Below are 16,203 nucleotides of genomic sequence, written 5' to 3'. Positions count from 1 at the left end.
GGCCTCATATAAGTAGACGCTAGGAGTAATGGGAAAAAAATAGACGGAATCTAGGAAAAATGTAATCCAATTTCAGAAAGAACACCATCAGTGTAACAAATTACTTGTTAAAACCTAAGGTCATTGTGTGTGCTTCCGTTCTGGCTCTCTAGTTGCTAGCATGCACTCGGATGTTTGGTTTAATTTATGAAATAATACAAGTAGGCAGAAACTGAATTTCAACCTGTGTTGTATCAGTAAAAATGAAATGTCTAAAATCGCCACCTTAGAATCGAGTTTATTTTCACATTTTTTTACTTTAAAAATGACACATCTTATTCTGTGCATATTTTAGTCGGGGTTCACTGAGGCAGAAATTTGCTTGGTGATTGGACCAAGACGTCGCAGCGGGTGAGCGGACAAACGAGAACGACATGAGACGGCCACACAAAAACGGCTGAGGAAAAAACGGGCCCGTACGCCTGATGGCGGTTTGAATTAGAAAGGGGGGGGGGGGGGGGCCGATCCACGCTCTCACATTATGACAGATCCGTGCCTGTCTGTCTGTTTGTTTGTCTGTTGCCCGTCCCGCGACAACCTTTTCTGCAAGGAGTTAGAGCGTACTCTCTGCTACGTTTCCTACCGTTGGCAAAATGATGTGGCTTAAAAGTGAATAAAGATAGTTTTGGAAACTAGCTTCCAACAAGCTGTGGGTTTCAAAATGAATTCCTCGTTCACCACCTAGACGTGCACAACCATCGCATTGTTTGCAATGGCATGTCGTATGCCATTCAGTTTCGCGCACACCATGTTTGTACCATGGATGTTTGCTTTGCAATTGACTGGTATGTCAATACTTTTCTGCTGCCTCGCGTAAAACCTTGGACACATCTGTGGTGGTTGACACGATTGCTCACACGAGAAGGAAGCAGTGCCATATAGACTCACCACATCATTAGGAAGGGGTAATCCTTCTTCGCTTCCTTTGCTCGTTTCTCTGTATACTTGCAAGCCAGCCCAGTTTCGCCAGCCTAGGAAACGCGCCTCACATCCAGAAGTTTACCTAACCTTGTCAAGAGTATTCGTCAGCCCCCCAAACAGAATCTGCTACACATTACACGCCAATTACCGGGCTGAATGGCCGACACGATGCACAGAACCGGGCGTTTTCGTCAATCAAATGCTATATTCTTGGTGGGGATTTCATTCACATGGGGGCGGGGGGGGGGGGGGGGGGGGGAGAAGATCCTGGGTCCTTCTCCCCTTACCGAGGTAATTCATCTTTTTTCTTAAGAAGAGACCAAAACTCCCCTCTCAAAAGCTAAATTTCATCAAATCTCCCGCCTGGTCAGATTCTGTATCCATACATACATTTGGGAAGCCCCTCCAAAGATCTTCCAGGCTACGTAGTCTTGAAGATCTTTGCCCTCCCTCTCCTACACTAGGTCCAGACCGGCACGGTTGGCCTAGTGGTAAGGCGTCCGCCCCTTGATCGGGAGGTCGTGGGTTCGAACCCCGGCCGGGTCATACCTAAGACTTTAAAATTGGCAATCTAGTGGCTGCTCCGCCTGGCGTCTGGCATTATGGGGTTAGTGCTAGGACTGGTTGGTCCGGTGTCAGAATAATGTGACTGGGTGAGACATGAAGCATGTGCTGCGACTTTTGTCTTGTGTGTGGCGCACGTTATATGTCAAAGCAGCACCGCCCTGATATGGCCCTTTGTGGTCGGCTGGGCGTTAAGCAAACAAACAAACAAACAAAACTAGGTCCAGCCCACCATCGCCACCACCCCATCTCCATACACCCTACCCCAAGGAAATTGGCAACTGCAGACTCTTTTTGCAGATCTGTGGTTTTTTTTCCCTCAGAAACATGTATTCCCTGAGCTGCACAGAGTCCAGCAAGAATTCCTCTAGAGGTTGTCAAAGGCATCGAGTTTGTTCTGCTTTTTTTAGCATTTAAAAAAAAAAAAATAAAAGCCGGTTTTCTTTCCCATTACATATGTCGTCTTTTCAATTTTCTCACCAACATATGTAGCTTCAAATATAGTTGACCTAAATACAGCATGGTTGTGTGAGTTTTTGACCGGTTCATCATTAGAAGTCAAGCCAGAAAGAAGAAAGATTTGCCACGGCATAGCCTCAAGTGACGTCATCATATTCATTGACCCAGTCTCGACAAAATATCACGCGATACCATGGATGGACGGAGCTGTAACTTATATACTGTTCAAAAAAAGAAACGCATAGTTGCTACTTGCCAAATTTGTTTTATTTTTCGAAAAAATTAACAGAAAATCCACAGTCAACTTTATGTGCAGACCCAGAGACGGAAGCCATGTCCCACCCCCGTGTCATCACAATGGCACGTAAAAGACCTTGGTCATTCTGCCATAAGTGCAGGTGGCTGAATACACCTAAACACGCAGACACTTGGGTAGCGCGACTCCATTGCTGCTAGCTTTCCACTGGGAGGAAGCGACCCGAATTTCCCAGCGATGGGACAATAAAGTAATGAAAATGAAATGAAATGAAAATGAAATGAAATATTTAGATTATTTGTTTGAAATTTGGTATGGACACAGTTGAATGCACACACAGTTCATTTGCATCTTCAAATCAATCAGTCAATCAATACGATTGGGTGCCGAGGCTGTCAAGTCAGTAGGGGGTGTGACTCCCTTGAGCAGCAACAACTGCCCGGCACCTTCTGGGCATGGACTGGATCAGATGCCGGATATCTTGCTGTGGGATGGTGTCCCACTCCTCCTGAAGTGCCTGCAATAGATCGCGGTGATTTGCCGGCACTTCTTCTCGCCTGCGCACACGTCTGTCCAATTCATCCCAGAGGTGTTCTATCGGGTTCATGTCTGGCGACATGGATGGCCAGGGAAGCACCTGGACATGGTGGTCGGTGAGGAACTGGGTGGTGAGTCGTGCTGTGTGCGGGCGAGCGTTGTCCTGCTGGAATATGGCATCCTGGTCAGCCAGAAGAGGAAGGGCGTGTGGGCGCAGAATTTCCTCCAGGTATCGCTGGGCAGTTATGCGCCCTTGGACGTGCACCAGGGTGCTCCTTCCAGCGGTATTGATCGCCCCCCACACCATGACGCCTCCACCACCATGAACGGGTGCCTCATCCACACAGTTGGGCGCGTAACGTTCGTTTACTCTCCGGTAGACCCTCCTCCGACCATCATGTCGCTGGAGCAGGAAGTAGGACTCGTCGCTGAACCACACGTGTCTCCAGTGATTCCGGACGGTCCAGCGAAGGTGCTGGTTGCCCCACTGCACTCGGTTCTGGCGATGGCGGCGGGTAAGGACAGCTCCTCTGTGAGGTCTGCGAGCTCTCAAACCAGCTTCATGCAGGCGGTTCCGCACGGTCTGGTCCGATAATTGGTGTGGCCCGGGGAGAGCCTGGACAGAAGATGAGGCCGACAGGAACACGGGGGATAACCGGTCAAAGGCCGAACAGAAGCCGAAGGCCGCTCATGACACGTGTGAAGGCAAGTTTTGTCTGTTTTCTAGGTATTGTTTGATTTATGTCGGGATTTAAGGTAAGCTACTGATTCAGCGATGACTAAATTTGTTTCTCGATGCATAAAAAGTCAGGGAGCGATTGATATTTGCCCGTAAATAGCCTTCAAAGCTGAAAATGTCCGCGATCGAGCACCGGAAATGGCTGTTCGATGGGTTTTGCAAGTAGAAATATGCTTTATTTCACCAAGTCAGCTCGTATTTGGTGTGGATACGGGATTCTAGAGGACGAAGGAGTCATAAGATGTGCAAAGAAGTGCTATTTGGGAGTAGAATAAATCTTCCGAGACAGTAGACAAGAGAAGGTCATATTTGAGAGAAGCGCGTAGGCCGATTGTCTTTCCGACAAGCGAATGATACAGCAGATTAATCATTCGTTTTGACCAGAAACCTAGTCTCTAGTTTTTATGAATGAGTTTTTTAATTAAAACAATCACGAGAACTCTCTCGCTTAGCCTAATGGCTGTTCGATGGGTTTCGCAAGTAGAAATGTGCTTTATTTCACCAAATCAGCTCGTATTTGACATCGGTTTGGTATATAAATATGTATTTTCTAATCCTACCGCGAACTGGATAGCAGACGCGGCACGACTGTTGCACCACACTTTGAAGTAATCCCACACTTTAAGTAAATTACTTCAAAGTGTGGGGATGTGCCCCACACTTTGAAGTAAACCCATTTTTTACTTCAATGTGTGGGGGGATCTTCCCACACTTTGAAGTAAACTCAGTTTTTACTTCAAATTGTGGGGGGATCTTCCCACACTTTGAAGTAACTTACTTCAAAGCGTGGGACTTTTGCACCGCCTGTTTGAGCCTGATGATTTTGTCAAAAAAAATGGCAAAGTCTTTTGGATGAGTGAACAGAAAAAGTGAGCGAGCCAAGAAACATAATGATGTTTGTTATCAGGCTTTAAGCAATGTCCCATTGTTGAGTGTGACGAAAACTCGTGGTGACGATTTTAAAACATGTTGGGTCACGCATGGTCCAATCTTACATGGTCCAATCTTACATGGTCCAACCTTACATGGTCCAACCTTACATGGTCCAATCTTACATGGTCCAACCTTACATGGTCCAATCTTACATGGTCCAACCTTGCATGGTCCAACCTTGCATGGTCCAACCTTACATGGTCCAACCTTACATGGTCCAATCTTACATGGTCCAACCTTACATGGTCCAACCTTACATGGTCCAATATTACATGGTCCAACCTTACATGGTCCAACCTTACATGGTCCAATCTTACATGGTCCAACCTTACATGGTCCAACCTTACATGGTCCAATCTTACATGGTCCAACCTTGCATGGTCCAACCTTACATGGTCCAACCTTACATGGTCCAATCTTACATGGTCCAACCTTACATGGTCCAACCTTACATGGTCCAATATTACATGGTCCAACCTTACATGGTCCAACCTTACATGGTCCAATCTTACATGGTCCAACCTTACATGGTCCAACCTTACATGGTCCAATATTACATGGTCCTACCTTACATGGTCCAACCTTACATGGTCCAACCTTACATGATCCAATCTTGCATGATCCAATCTTGCATGGTCCAATCTTACATGGTCCAATCTTACATGGTCCAATCTTACATGGTCCAACCTTACATGGTCCAACCTTACATGGTCCAATCTTACATGGTCCAACCTTGCATGGTCCAACCTTGCATGGTCCAACCTTACATGGTCCAACCTTACATGGTCCAATCTTACATGGTCCAACCTTACATGGTCCAACCTTACATGGTCCAATATTACATGGTCCAACCTTACATGGTCCAACCTTACATGGTCCAATCTTACATGGTCCAACCTTACATGGTCCAACCTTACATGGTCCAATCTTACATGGTCCAACCTTGCATGGTCCAACCTTGCATGGTCCAACCTTACATGGTCCAACCTTACATGGTCCAATCTTACATGGTCCAACCTTACATGGTCCAACCTTACATGGTCCAATATTACATGGTCCAACCTTACATGGTCCAACCTTACATGGTCCAATCTTACATGGTCCAACCTTACATGGTCCAACCTTACATGGTCCAATCTTACATGGTCCAATCTTACATGTCCAACCTTACATGGTCCAATCTTACATGGTCCAATCTTACATGGTCCAATATTACATGGTCCTACCTTACATGGTCCAACCTTACATGGTCCAACCTTACATGATCCAATCTTACATGGTCCAATCTTACATGGTCCAATCTTACATGGTCCAATCTTACATGGTCCAATAATATATATATGGATCATGTAAGATTGGACCATGTAAGGTTGGACCATGTAAGGTTGGACCATGTAAGGTTGGACCATGTAAGGTTGGACCATGCGTGACCCAACATGTTTTAAAATCGTCACCACGAGTTTTCGTCACACTCAACAATGGGACATTGCTTAAAGCCTGATAACAAACATCACTATGTTTCTTGGCTCGCTCACTTTTTCTGTTCACTCATCCAAAAGACTTTGCCATTTTTTTTGACAAAATCATCAGGCTCAAACAGGCGATGCAAAAGTCCCACGCTTTGAAGTAAGTTACTTCAAAGTGTGGGAAGATCCCCCCACAATTTGAAGTAAAAACTGAGTTTACTTCAAAGTGTGGGAAGATCCCCCCACACTTTGAAGTAAAAAATGGGTTTACTTCAAAGTGTGGGGCACATCCCCACACTTTGAAGTAATTTACTTCAAAGTGTGGGATTACTTTAAAGTGTGGTGCAACAGTCGTGCCGCGTCTGCTATCCAGTTCGCGGTAGGATTAGAATATATATGCATATATATGCATATATATATACCAAACCGATGTCAAATACGAGCTGATTTGGTGAAATAAAGCACATTTCTACTTGCGAAACAGATCGAACAGCCATTAGGCTAAGCGAGAGAGTTCTCGTGATTGTTTTAATCAAAAAACTCATTCATAAAAACTAGAGACTAGGTTTCTGGTCAAAACGAATGATTAATCTGCTGTATCATTCGCTTGTCGGAAAGACAATCGGCCTACGCGCTTCTCTCAAATATGACCTTCTCTTGTCTACTGTCTCGGAAGATTTATTCTACTCCCAAATAGCACTTCTTTGCACATCTTATGACTCCTTCGTCCTCTAGAATCCCGTACCCACACCAAATACGAGCTGATTTGGTGAAATAAAGCACATTTCTACTTGCAAAACCCATCGAACAGCCATTTCCGGTGCTCGATCGCGGACATTTTCAGCTTTGAAGGCTATTTACGGGCAAATATCAATCGCTCCCTGACTTTTTATGCATCGAGAAACAAATTTAGTCATCGCTGAATCAGTAGCTTACCTTAAATCCCGACATAAATCAAACAATACCTAGAAAACAGACAAAACTTGCCTTCACACGTGTCATGAGCGGCCTTCGGCTTCTGTTCGGCATTTGACCGGTTATCCCCCGTGAGGAAACGATTCCGGAGGTGGCGGAGCCGTATGAAGCGGTCGTGAGCAGCAGTTGTCGCCCTTGGTCTTCCCGCTCGTGGCAAGTCAGCAACGGAGCCAGTGGCTTGAAACCTGACCCACAGTCTACTGATGGTGCTCTGGGACACGTGGAAGTGCCTGGCGATTGCACTTTGACTTTGGCCTGCTTGTAAACGACCCAATGCAATTTGGCGGTCTTCTCTGCTCAATCGGGCCATCTTTCGTCGCTGAATTGTCGTCTGATTTCTTTGTGGCGAACAATCCGCTTTTATGGGTTTTGGAAGACATTGTGAGAGCTCAATAATCCCCGAGTTTCACGAGATTACACTCAAGCATGACGAGTGGTCATGCCAAATGAGCAATTTTGACATTGTAGCCACTGATAACGCATGCGTCACGTGCAGAGCTCACTTGTGGCAATGGACGAAAGGTCGACGACCAGATAAACATTTTCTGCAGTTTGGTGGATATCCTTGTAGCCATATAACTAAATTAACCAAATATTACAAGCTATGCGTTTCTTTTTTTGAACAGTATAATAATAATACTACTACTAATAATAATAATGGACATTTGCTATAGCGCATAATCATGTATATGCTCAATGCGCTTTACAATAACTAGAATTAACATAACTAATGATAAAACCATACACAATGAACAAGACCCACAATCTACATAACATAGCATACTCAGCATACTCCATGCAAGCAAACACGTAGAGGTTACATGCCGAGTCTCAGTGATTATCAAAAATAATGGTCGAAGTTAGCGGATCATGAAAAATGCGAGCTTTAGCGAGCTTTTTCATGACCGCGAACTGAGACCATTATTTTTTATAATCACTGAGACGAGGTGTGTAACCTCTTTATTCCTCCTTTCTTCAGTTATTCAAAGAAAAGAGGAGTTTTTTTGCAAAAGTTTGATCGAATCCTATTCACTCAACCAGTCAACCTGCGCAGGCGATCGATTAATACGCGGTTGTATAATTCCGTGCAAATCATTTCATTCTGTTAACACTTCTTGTCAGTTTTCCTATTTCAGGCTAAAATCAAGTACACAGATATGCTGTTATTCTGCTGTGGCGGCAAAGGCAGATATTGTGTGTTCTGTATATGTTTTGGTATCGCTTAGGGTAATGTTTTTTCGTCAAATGGGACTAGCAGACGAACTTTTGCACCCGTGTTCCAACGTTAAAAACTGTATGAAGTTCAGTTTTCCGGGGAAAATAGTGTATGAAACCCCTTTATGTTGTTTAAATTGATGAGATGTGTGCATTTGGTTGCGTGTGATCTGTTTATTAAATGAAATATTGTTGAAAACTGACCGTCGGATTGCAGTCTGTTGTCGAAGGAACTGAGTGAAAAGAAGGGGAACTACTCTTGTCGCTAGACAAAGTATGAGTTACTTGCCTTGGGAAATTGCTTGTGATGAACGGCTTGAGCCACGGCAGATGAGATTCAGAAAACAACCGAACTCATGGATTTTATATGGAGATTCATGTGTTCAGGCCTGTAGTTGTTAATTTAAATGCGGTATGTTTGTATTGTTTGCTCCAGAGATGTATACTTCGTACATTAGAGCGTTCTGAACTTTTCAGTCGCAAAAAGTAGTACCGAAACAGAACAACCTCTCAACCCATTGCACTATCGAGGATTCAGGCTGTTGCTGGGTCGTTATTTGTTTGGTTGCTGGGTCATTATCGAAAAATAACTACCCCTACAAGTTTACAGAGGTAAAGAAGCAGAGGGGGGAATAAAAAAGCTTAACACACTCCAAGCACGCAAGACCAAGCAAACAGGGTAAAGACAAAACAAAGTCATGCACATGTAAGAAATGATTAAATACACGTGTAATGAATATGTTATGCACGCGTAAGAAATGATTAAATACACGTGTAATAAATAATTCATACACGTGTAAGAAATGATTAAATACACGTGTAATAAATATGTCATGCACGTGTGAGAAATGATTAAATACACGTGTAATAAATATTTCATGCACGTGTAAGAAATGATTAAATACACGTGTAATAAATATTTTATGCACGTGTAAGAAATGATGAAATACACGTGTAAGAAATATTCCATGCACGTGTAAGAAATAATTAAATACACGTGTAATAAATATTTTATGCACGTGTAAGAAATGATTAAATACACGTGTAAACCGGTAAACCGAAAATAAATGTAATTGTAATTCAATCAAGTTTGCGTTTTAATGAAACAGATCATTTAGACTTTACAAAAGCCTATAATCCGATAATCCGTCGGGCTTCAATTACCTTTGGTCGGGCGTCAATTCCCGATGAAGACCTCGAAGTTTCAAATGGAAGCATGTTAATGTGTAATTATCCGCACAGTCAATACACCAGTTAACAGTTTTGGCACCTACATGGTACAAAGAAGGAAAACTCACGTGATACCCAAAGCGATTCTGGTTGGACGAGAAATTTCGACGAGCAACCGCTGCATCGTCTGTTCAACGTGATGGAAGCAATTGAACGGGACGGTGTGTTTTCCTCTACGTTATAACAAAAACCTCACGTTACATCCAAATTAGCGATGGCGTCAACATGCTGTGTTATTGGTTGCAGTGATGGGAGTAACCGACTTAAAAAAAATGGTGGTCAGAAGATTGCAAAATTCATTACGTGCCTCGACGGTCGTTAGTGTGTGGCCTTGGCCGATAAAGATGAAACAAAAAAAGCTGGTCTGTCAACAAGCCACCAAACATCTTATAATGTCAAAGCAGCACCGCCCTGATATGGCCCTTCGTGGTCGGCTGGGCGTTAAGCAAACAAACAAAAAACTCATACAGACCCGACGGAGGTGTTTCCGAAAATCGTCTATTGGTGGACTGTTGACTATTTGATTTTGAGTGTAAATTTGGGACACTGTTCTTGAAGTTGACCAGGTTTTTGTTTTTTGTTTTTTCAGTATCATGGCAACCCAAAAGCACCAACATTCAGAAGGTGATCCACTACCTCAACTTGACTCAAGACAAAGCCTCTCATTACCTCCCTTTAACGCTCGACGGCCCGCTGCTGCTTAGCAACTACTCGCTGTGCCTGACGGAAGACGGAAGCCCAGTAGACATTCTCTTCTTTGTGCATACGGCCCCAGCACACGTCGATCGGCGTCAGAAGTTGCGCGAAACTTTTATGGAATCCAAGTATTTCCTAGCCTTGCACTTCACGGTCAGTCTTTACAAGATGTGTACATAACTACTGTGGTAGCTAATGTGTTTGCCGCTTTTTGGTGGACGAGTTTTTGAACCACTCCCCTACGGGTGCAATAATCTTACAGTGTTTAGAACTTTGGCTTTCCGTTTGGAAGGTTCGGGGGTTCGAATCACAGCTGAGTCTGATGGAATAAGGTTGAAGATTGCTCCAATCTCCCAGGTCAACTTATTTGCAGATCTGCTAGTGCCGTATCACCCTTCGTGTGTACACGCTAGCACAAGCCAAAGATGCACTCGGAAGATCATGACACCCACGTCAGAGTTCGGTGGGTTGTAGAAATACCCAACATGCATCAACCAAAAACGGTGTATGATTGCTCAAATATATGGTGGAAGAATCGGCCATGTACATACTTTTTGGATACATTATTTTTGTTTTAAAGCGAAGCTTTTTGTTAATGGGGGGGGGGGGGGGGGCGATGAATTCTTTCTGTTTTATGAAGAAAATCAAGCTGTTTGTTGCATACAGTAGGGGCAGAAATTGTATTGCCTTTTAACACTTTAACTCGTTTTAACATAAAAGCCTCAGCACATACATTTTCAGCCAAATGCATTTGCGTAGTTTATTTCTTTGGACAGGTAGTATAGATCATAATTTATGTCCTCCTCCTCCTCCCCCTTCTCATCCCCCTTCTCATCATCATCATCATCATCATCATCATCATCATCATCATCATCATCATCATCACCCATCATTCATCATTCATCATCATCACCCCATCATTCATCATCATCATCATTCATTCATCATCATCATTCATCATACATCATTCATCATCTTCATCTTCATTCATCATCATTCATCATTCATTATTCATTCATCATCATTCATCATTCATCATTCCATCATTCCATCATTCTCCACCATTCTCCACCATTCTTTATCATTCTTCATCATTCTTCATCATCCATCATCCTTCATCATCCTTCATCATTCTTCATCATCCTTCATCATCCTTCATCATCATCATTTTCCATCCCCAACTGAAGCCTCAGTTATGTCACTACGAATCCTTCTGTATCATGTATTATCGGCATGAACATTTCTCAAGTCGATTACAGTATAACGTTCGTGGGATACCTCCAGCTTCGCTGGGATAATAACAATATAATAACAATCATCGTCGACATAGACAACATCGGCATCATCATCATCACCATCACCATCACCGTCGTATCATTATCCCTCTTCTCCTCCTTCACATCCTTCTTTTCACAAAGAACCTCGGCCAAACGCATTTGTCCAGGATGTTATTTTTATTTTTATGACGAGCGGCATAAATGACTGTGTATAAACACTGACAACACTAACAGTGAATACGGTGTGTGGCAGGTCCGGCGAGTGTTCCTGCTGGGACGGGTGAAGAACCCCACCGAGCAGCTGGCGCTAGAGGAGGAACACAGACACCACGGGGACCTGGTCCAGGGCGACTTCCTCGACTCCTACCGCAACCTCTCCCACAAGGGCGTCATGGGCTACGGCTGGGTCACGCGCTACTGCGCACGCGTTCGCCTGGTGGTCAAGCTAGACGACGACGTGTTCTTCGACACGTTCAAGCTGATCCACCGCTACTGGCCGCAGGTGGTGGACAAGCGGCGCGCCATCTTCTGCAGCGTGTGGAAGAACAACACCAAGCCCGTCTTGCGCGATGGCAAGTGGGCCGTGTCGGGCCGGCTGTTCGGCGCAAAGAAGATGTTCCCTTACGACTACTGCAGCGGGTTGACGGTGATGATCACCGGGGACCTCGTGCCCTTCCTGTTCGGTGCCGCTCGCTTCACGCCCGTCTTCTGGATTGACGACATCTATCTCTTCGGCATCCTGCCCGTCATCGCTGCGAACGTCACCTTCTATGACGTCGGCTACCGCAAAGGCGTCATGGACCTGCAGTGGGAGAGAGGCCTGACGTGCATGAAGGAAAAGGGACACAACTGCCCTCTCCTTGCGGCCGCTGCTAGGGGGGAGCAGCTGGACGCCATGTGGAATCAGAGTCTGACAATGCAGGCTGAAAATCACTGGCGAAACCCTTCCGTGCGTGTATAGTGTTACCGAACTGAAAACTCTGCCTAAACAATCCTTCTCATTGCGGTCAATGCGCATGCGCTAACATGCGCTAACATGGGGAGATTAATCAGGTCGTGAACAACCTAACTCTAACCCTTACCCTTACCCTAACCCTAATCATAACCCTAATCCTAACCCTCACCCTTCGTCGCGATATAACCTTCGTGGTTGAAAACGACGTTAAACACCAAATAAAGAAAGAAAGAAAGAACCCTAACCCTAATCATAACCCATGGTTCGTTCGGTCAAAGGGTCGCATTTTTTAAGTCCAAGATTGGCGCATGCGCATTGACCGCAATGAGAAGGATTGTTCAGCAGAGGTTTCAGTTCGGTTCGTGACACCGGTCGTGTTGGTTAGGGTGTTGTCGGTGAAAATACAGTGATGATGTTATTGATGTTGCTGTGCGTGACTGTATTTAATTGGCTTTGTATCACAAAAGCTTCCTGGCGACATTTAGTGTTTAATGTTGTCTCAGATGTTGCCATTGATATTCGCTGGTCATCACACGTGTTTCGTGCCATACTTGAATTTTGCATCTGCCATCCAGCTGTGGGTGTGTGTGATCCTATTCTGCACTACCCCTACAATATCGGAGAGTTATAACTTGTCCCTGTACTATGTAGGTCCTGTTTAGACTTGCAAATAGATGTGTGGTTGCAAGCCTTAATCGAAGGGTTGAAACTGCATTTTTCATGCGCCCCAGGAGCGTTTGCGGCTCTTTTATTCGTTAGATCCTGGACTCAGAACGACTCACATTCTCAAGAATGTGTCTGTTACTTCTGAAACTTTTTGTTGTTGTTTTGCTTTTTTTCTTGAATTGTAAAGGTGCAATCCTTACCGTGTCAGCGAACCTGTTCACCGCCACATATCCGTTCAGACTTCAACACACCCCCGGCGGGTTAGGGGGAAGAATTTACCCGATGCTCCCCAGCATGTCGTAAGAGGCGACTAACGGATTCTGTTTCTCCTTTTAGGCTACCCTTGTTAAAGGCAGAGTAAGCCTCCCGTAAACCATCACAGATACGGTCAGGCTTTTACACACAGTACAAACACCCTTTCATTTAAACACTCACCAATTGAGAACATCCTAGGTGCCCTCCGTAAAGAGCGAACAATTTTCAACGAATTTATTTTTGCGTGGTTTATCTTACCCCTGAGCCATCGTGAACCCGTGTGATCCAGTTTTCCCCCTTTTCACAATGCAGTCGTCATAGTTAGTCATTTGAATGCGACTCGACGTGAGCTTATCTACAATAGCACGTTTTTTTATGCACGAAACAGTACAACGGCTTTGGTTCACAAGAACTCTAGCGATGGCTTTTGACTGTTGAGAGGAACGGCGATTTGCACTGATAAACCGGGCCGTCGTCTGCTACGACCCTTGCGTGACCCTGCTTCCGGGCTTTTCTTTTTTTAAACTTTCACAACTTCGAATTGTTCTGATCTTGTCTTGATGAAAAACGAATTCTTTTATGATTAAAGAATGTTTGTGTAACAAGCTGTCAATTTATTATTTAGATTTTAAAGTTAGGTCCAGCGCAAAAACGAGGCGCCATTGTTCTTCAGGGCCAAGTCCACGAAAATAAATTCTTGGAAAATGTCTCACGCTCGACAGAAAGCAGCCAGGATGTTCCCGTTCGGTGAGCGTTCAAATGGAAGTATGCTTGTACTGTATTTAGACGCTCGGGGAGCTCTGTGATGGTTTACGGGAGGCTTACTGTGCCTTTAAGTGTTTCTTGTAGAATATAGTCAATGTTTGTAAAGATTTTAGTCAAGCAGTATGTAAGAAATGTTAAGTCCTTTGTACTGGAAACTTGCATTCTCCCAGTAAGGTATTATATTGTACTACGTTGCAAGCCCCTGGAGCAAATGTTTGATTAGTGCTTTTGTGAACAAGAAACAATTGACAAGTGGCTCTATCCCATCTTCCCCCTTTCCCCGTCGCGATATAACCCTTCGTGGTTGAAAACGACGTTAAACACCAAATAAAGAAAGAAAGTAACTCAAGAAAGTTGCGAGATCGGCAGTTTTGCTTACGTTACCGTGGCAATGGTTTCCGATGGTCTGAGAGTTTGTACTCTCTAACACATGATAGATACCCTTCCAGTAGCTTCCCCTGCAGTTTCACTACAGAAATGCCTAACACTGAGATAGGTGATAGGTATTTTTCTTATGAGCGTGACGAAATGCAGTGTAAGTATGCATCCTTCTGCTATCCCACAGCCACACTGCGCGTAACCACACTGCGTGTAATGGACCAAGGCCGACTAGTTTTCGTGGCCCTATACTCTAGAAATAACGTTGAGCAAACGACATGCATGGCAGCATGCGCAATGCCTTCTGTTTTGATGGATACGATCGTGGTCGCATTCCGTTGGTATAATTATATGCATTGCATGAACGCGGTGTAGTGGTTTTGTACGTACGTAAACATCTCGTTCTTTCTATCTCTGCCTATTGCTTTCTCTTCGCGCGTGTGTGTGTGAGTGTGTGTGTGTGTGTGTGTGTGTGTGTGTGTGTGTGTGTGTGTGTGTGTGTGTGTGTGTGAGTAATGCAATGGTGTAAGGGTGTGTGTGTGTGTGTGTGTGTGTGTAGTGTGTGTGTGTGTGTGTGTGTGTGTGAATGTACTGTGTGTGTGTGTTTAAGTGTGCGTGCGTGCGTGCGTGCGTGTGTGTGTGTGTGTGTGTGCTACGGGCAACTTGCGCCTGATTGCTTTTTTGATATACTGTGGATGATTTTGTCTAAGCTTATTTTTAAGTTACATATATAAAAACATTTTTAGAGAAAAAAAAAAGGAAACCAAGAAATATAGTCTTTGTGCGTTTAAATATTAGAGCTCGTATGCGCATGTACAAGGATGTTTGATGGTGCATGATTTTCTCAAACAATTTACAGATTTACGATTTTTGGTTCACTTGAAACAATTAAAAAAAGAAACAAGTCGCGTAAGGCGAAATTACTACATTTAGTCAAGCTGTCGAACTAACAGAATGAAACTGAACTCACTGCATTTTTACAGCAAGAGCGTATACTCGTAGCATCGTCAGTCCACCGCTCGATGCACAGGCAGTGAAATTGACAAGAAGAGCGGGGTAGTAGTTGCGCTGAGAAGGATAGCACGCTTTTCTTTATCTCTATTCTTTTTAACTTTCTGAGCGTGTTTTTAATCCAAACATATCACATCTATATGTTTTTGGAATCAGGAACCCACAAGGAATAAGATGAAATTGTTTTTAAATCGATTTCGGAAATTTTATTTTAATAATAATTTTTATATTTTTAATTTTCAGAGCTTGTTTTTAATCCGAATATAACATATTTATATGTTTTTGGAATCAGAAAATGATGAAAAATAAGATAAACGTAAATTTGGATCGTTTTAAAAAAATATTTTGTTTTTTACAATTTTCAGATTTTTAATGACCAAAGTCATTAATTAATTTTTAAGCCACCAAGCTGAAATGCAATACCGAAGTCCGGCCTTCGTCGAAGATTGCTGGGCCAAAATTTCAATCAATTTGATTGAAAAATGAGGGTGTGACAGTGCCGCCTCAACTTTTACAAAAAGCCGGATATGACGTCATCAAAGGTATTTATCGAAAAAAAGAAAAAAAACGTCCGGGGATATCATTCCCAGGAACTCTCATGTCAAATTTCATAAAGATCGGTCCAGTAGTTTGGTCTGAATCGCTCTACACACACACACAGACAGACAGACACACACACACACACACACACACACACACACACACATATACCACAACTCTCGTCTCGATTCCCCCCTCTACGTTAAAACATTTAGTAAAAACTTGACTAAATGTAAAAAGAAACACAATCCAAATAAAGAAATTAGACCATCAACAAACAAACAAACAAACAGACACAGTCACGTGAACTAACGAACAAACAAAAT

At 43.7% G+C, this 16,203-nt stretch overlaps 2 protein-coding genes across 2 annotated transcripts in view; one reads left to right on the top strand and one right to left on the bottom strand.

Moving 5' to 3' along the window:
- Positions 1 to 16,203, bottom strand: part of LOC138947784 (uncharacterized) — a 139,904-nt gene that overhangs the window by 51,741 nt on the left and 71,960 nt on the right. The gene's annotated exons all lie outside the window — the stretch shown is intronic.
- LOC138946778 (beta-1,3-galactosyltransferase 5-like) lies at positions 9,474 to 14,878 on the top strand. Its single transcript, XM_070318181.1, has 3 exons — positions 9,474 to 9,495; positions 9,924 to 10,183; positions 11,561 to 14,878. Exons 1-3 carry the CDS (start codon positions 9,474 to 9,476, stop codon positions 12,266 to 12,268), a joined length of 990 nt encoding a protein of 329 aa, XP_070174282.1. The 3' UTR covers positions 12,269 to 14,878.

The sequence above is a fragment of the Littorina saxatilis genome, linkage group LG14 (assembly GCF_037325665.1).
Source record: "Littorina saxatilis isolate snail1 linkage group LG14, US_GU_Lsax_2.0, whole genome shotgun sequence".
In the NCBI taxonomy this organism is placed as follows: domain Eukaryota; kingdom Metazoa; phylum Mollusca; class Gastropoda; order Littorinimorpha; family Littorinidae; genus Littorina; species Littorina saxatilis.
This window is presented reverse-complemented; position numbering and strand designations above follow the sequence as displayed.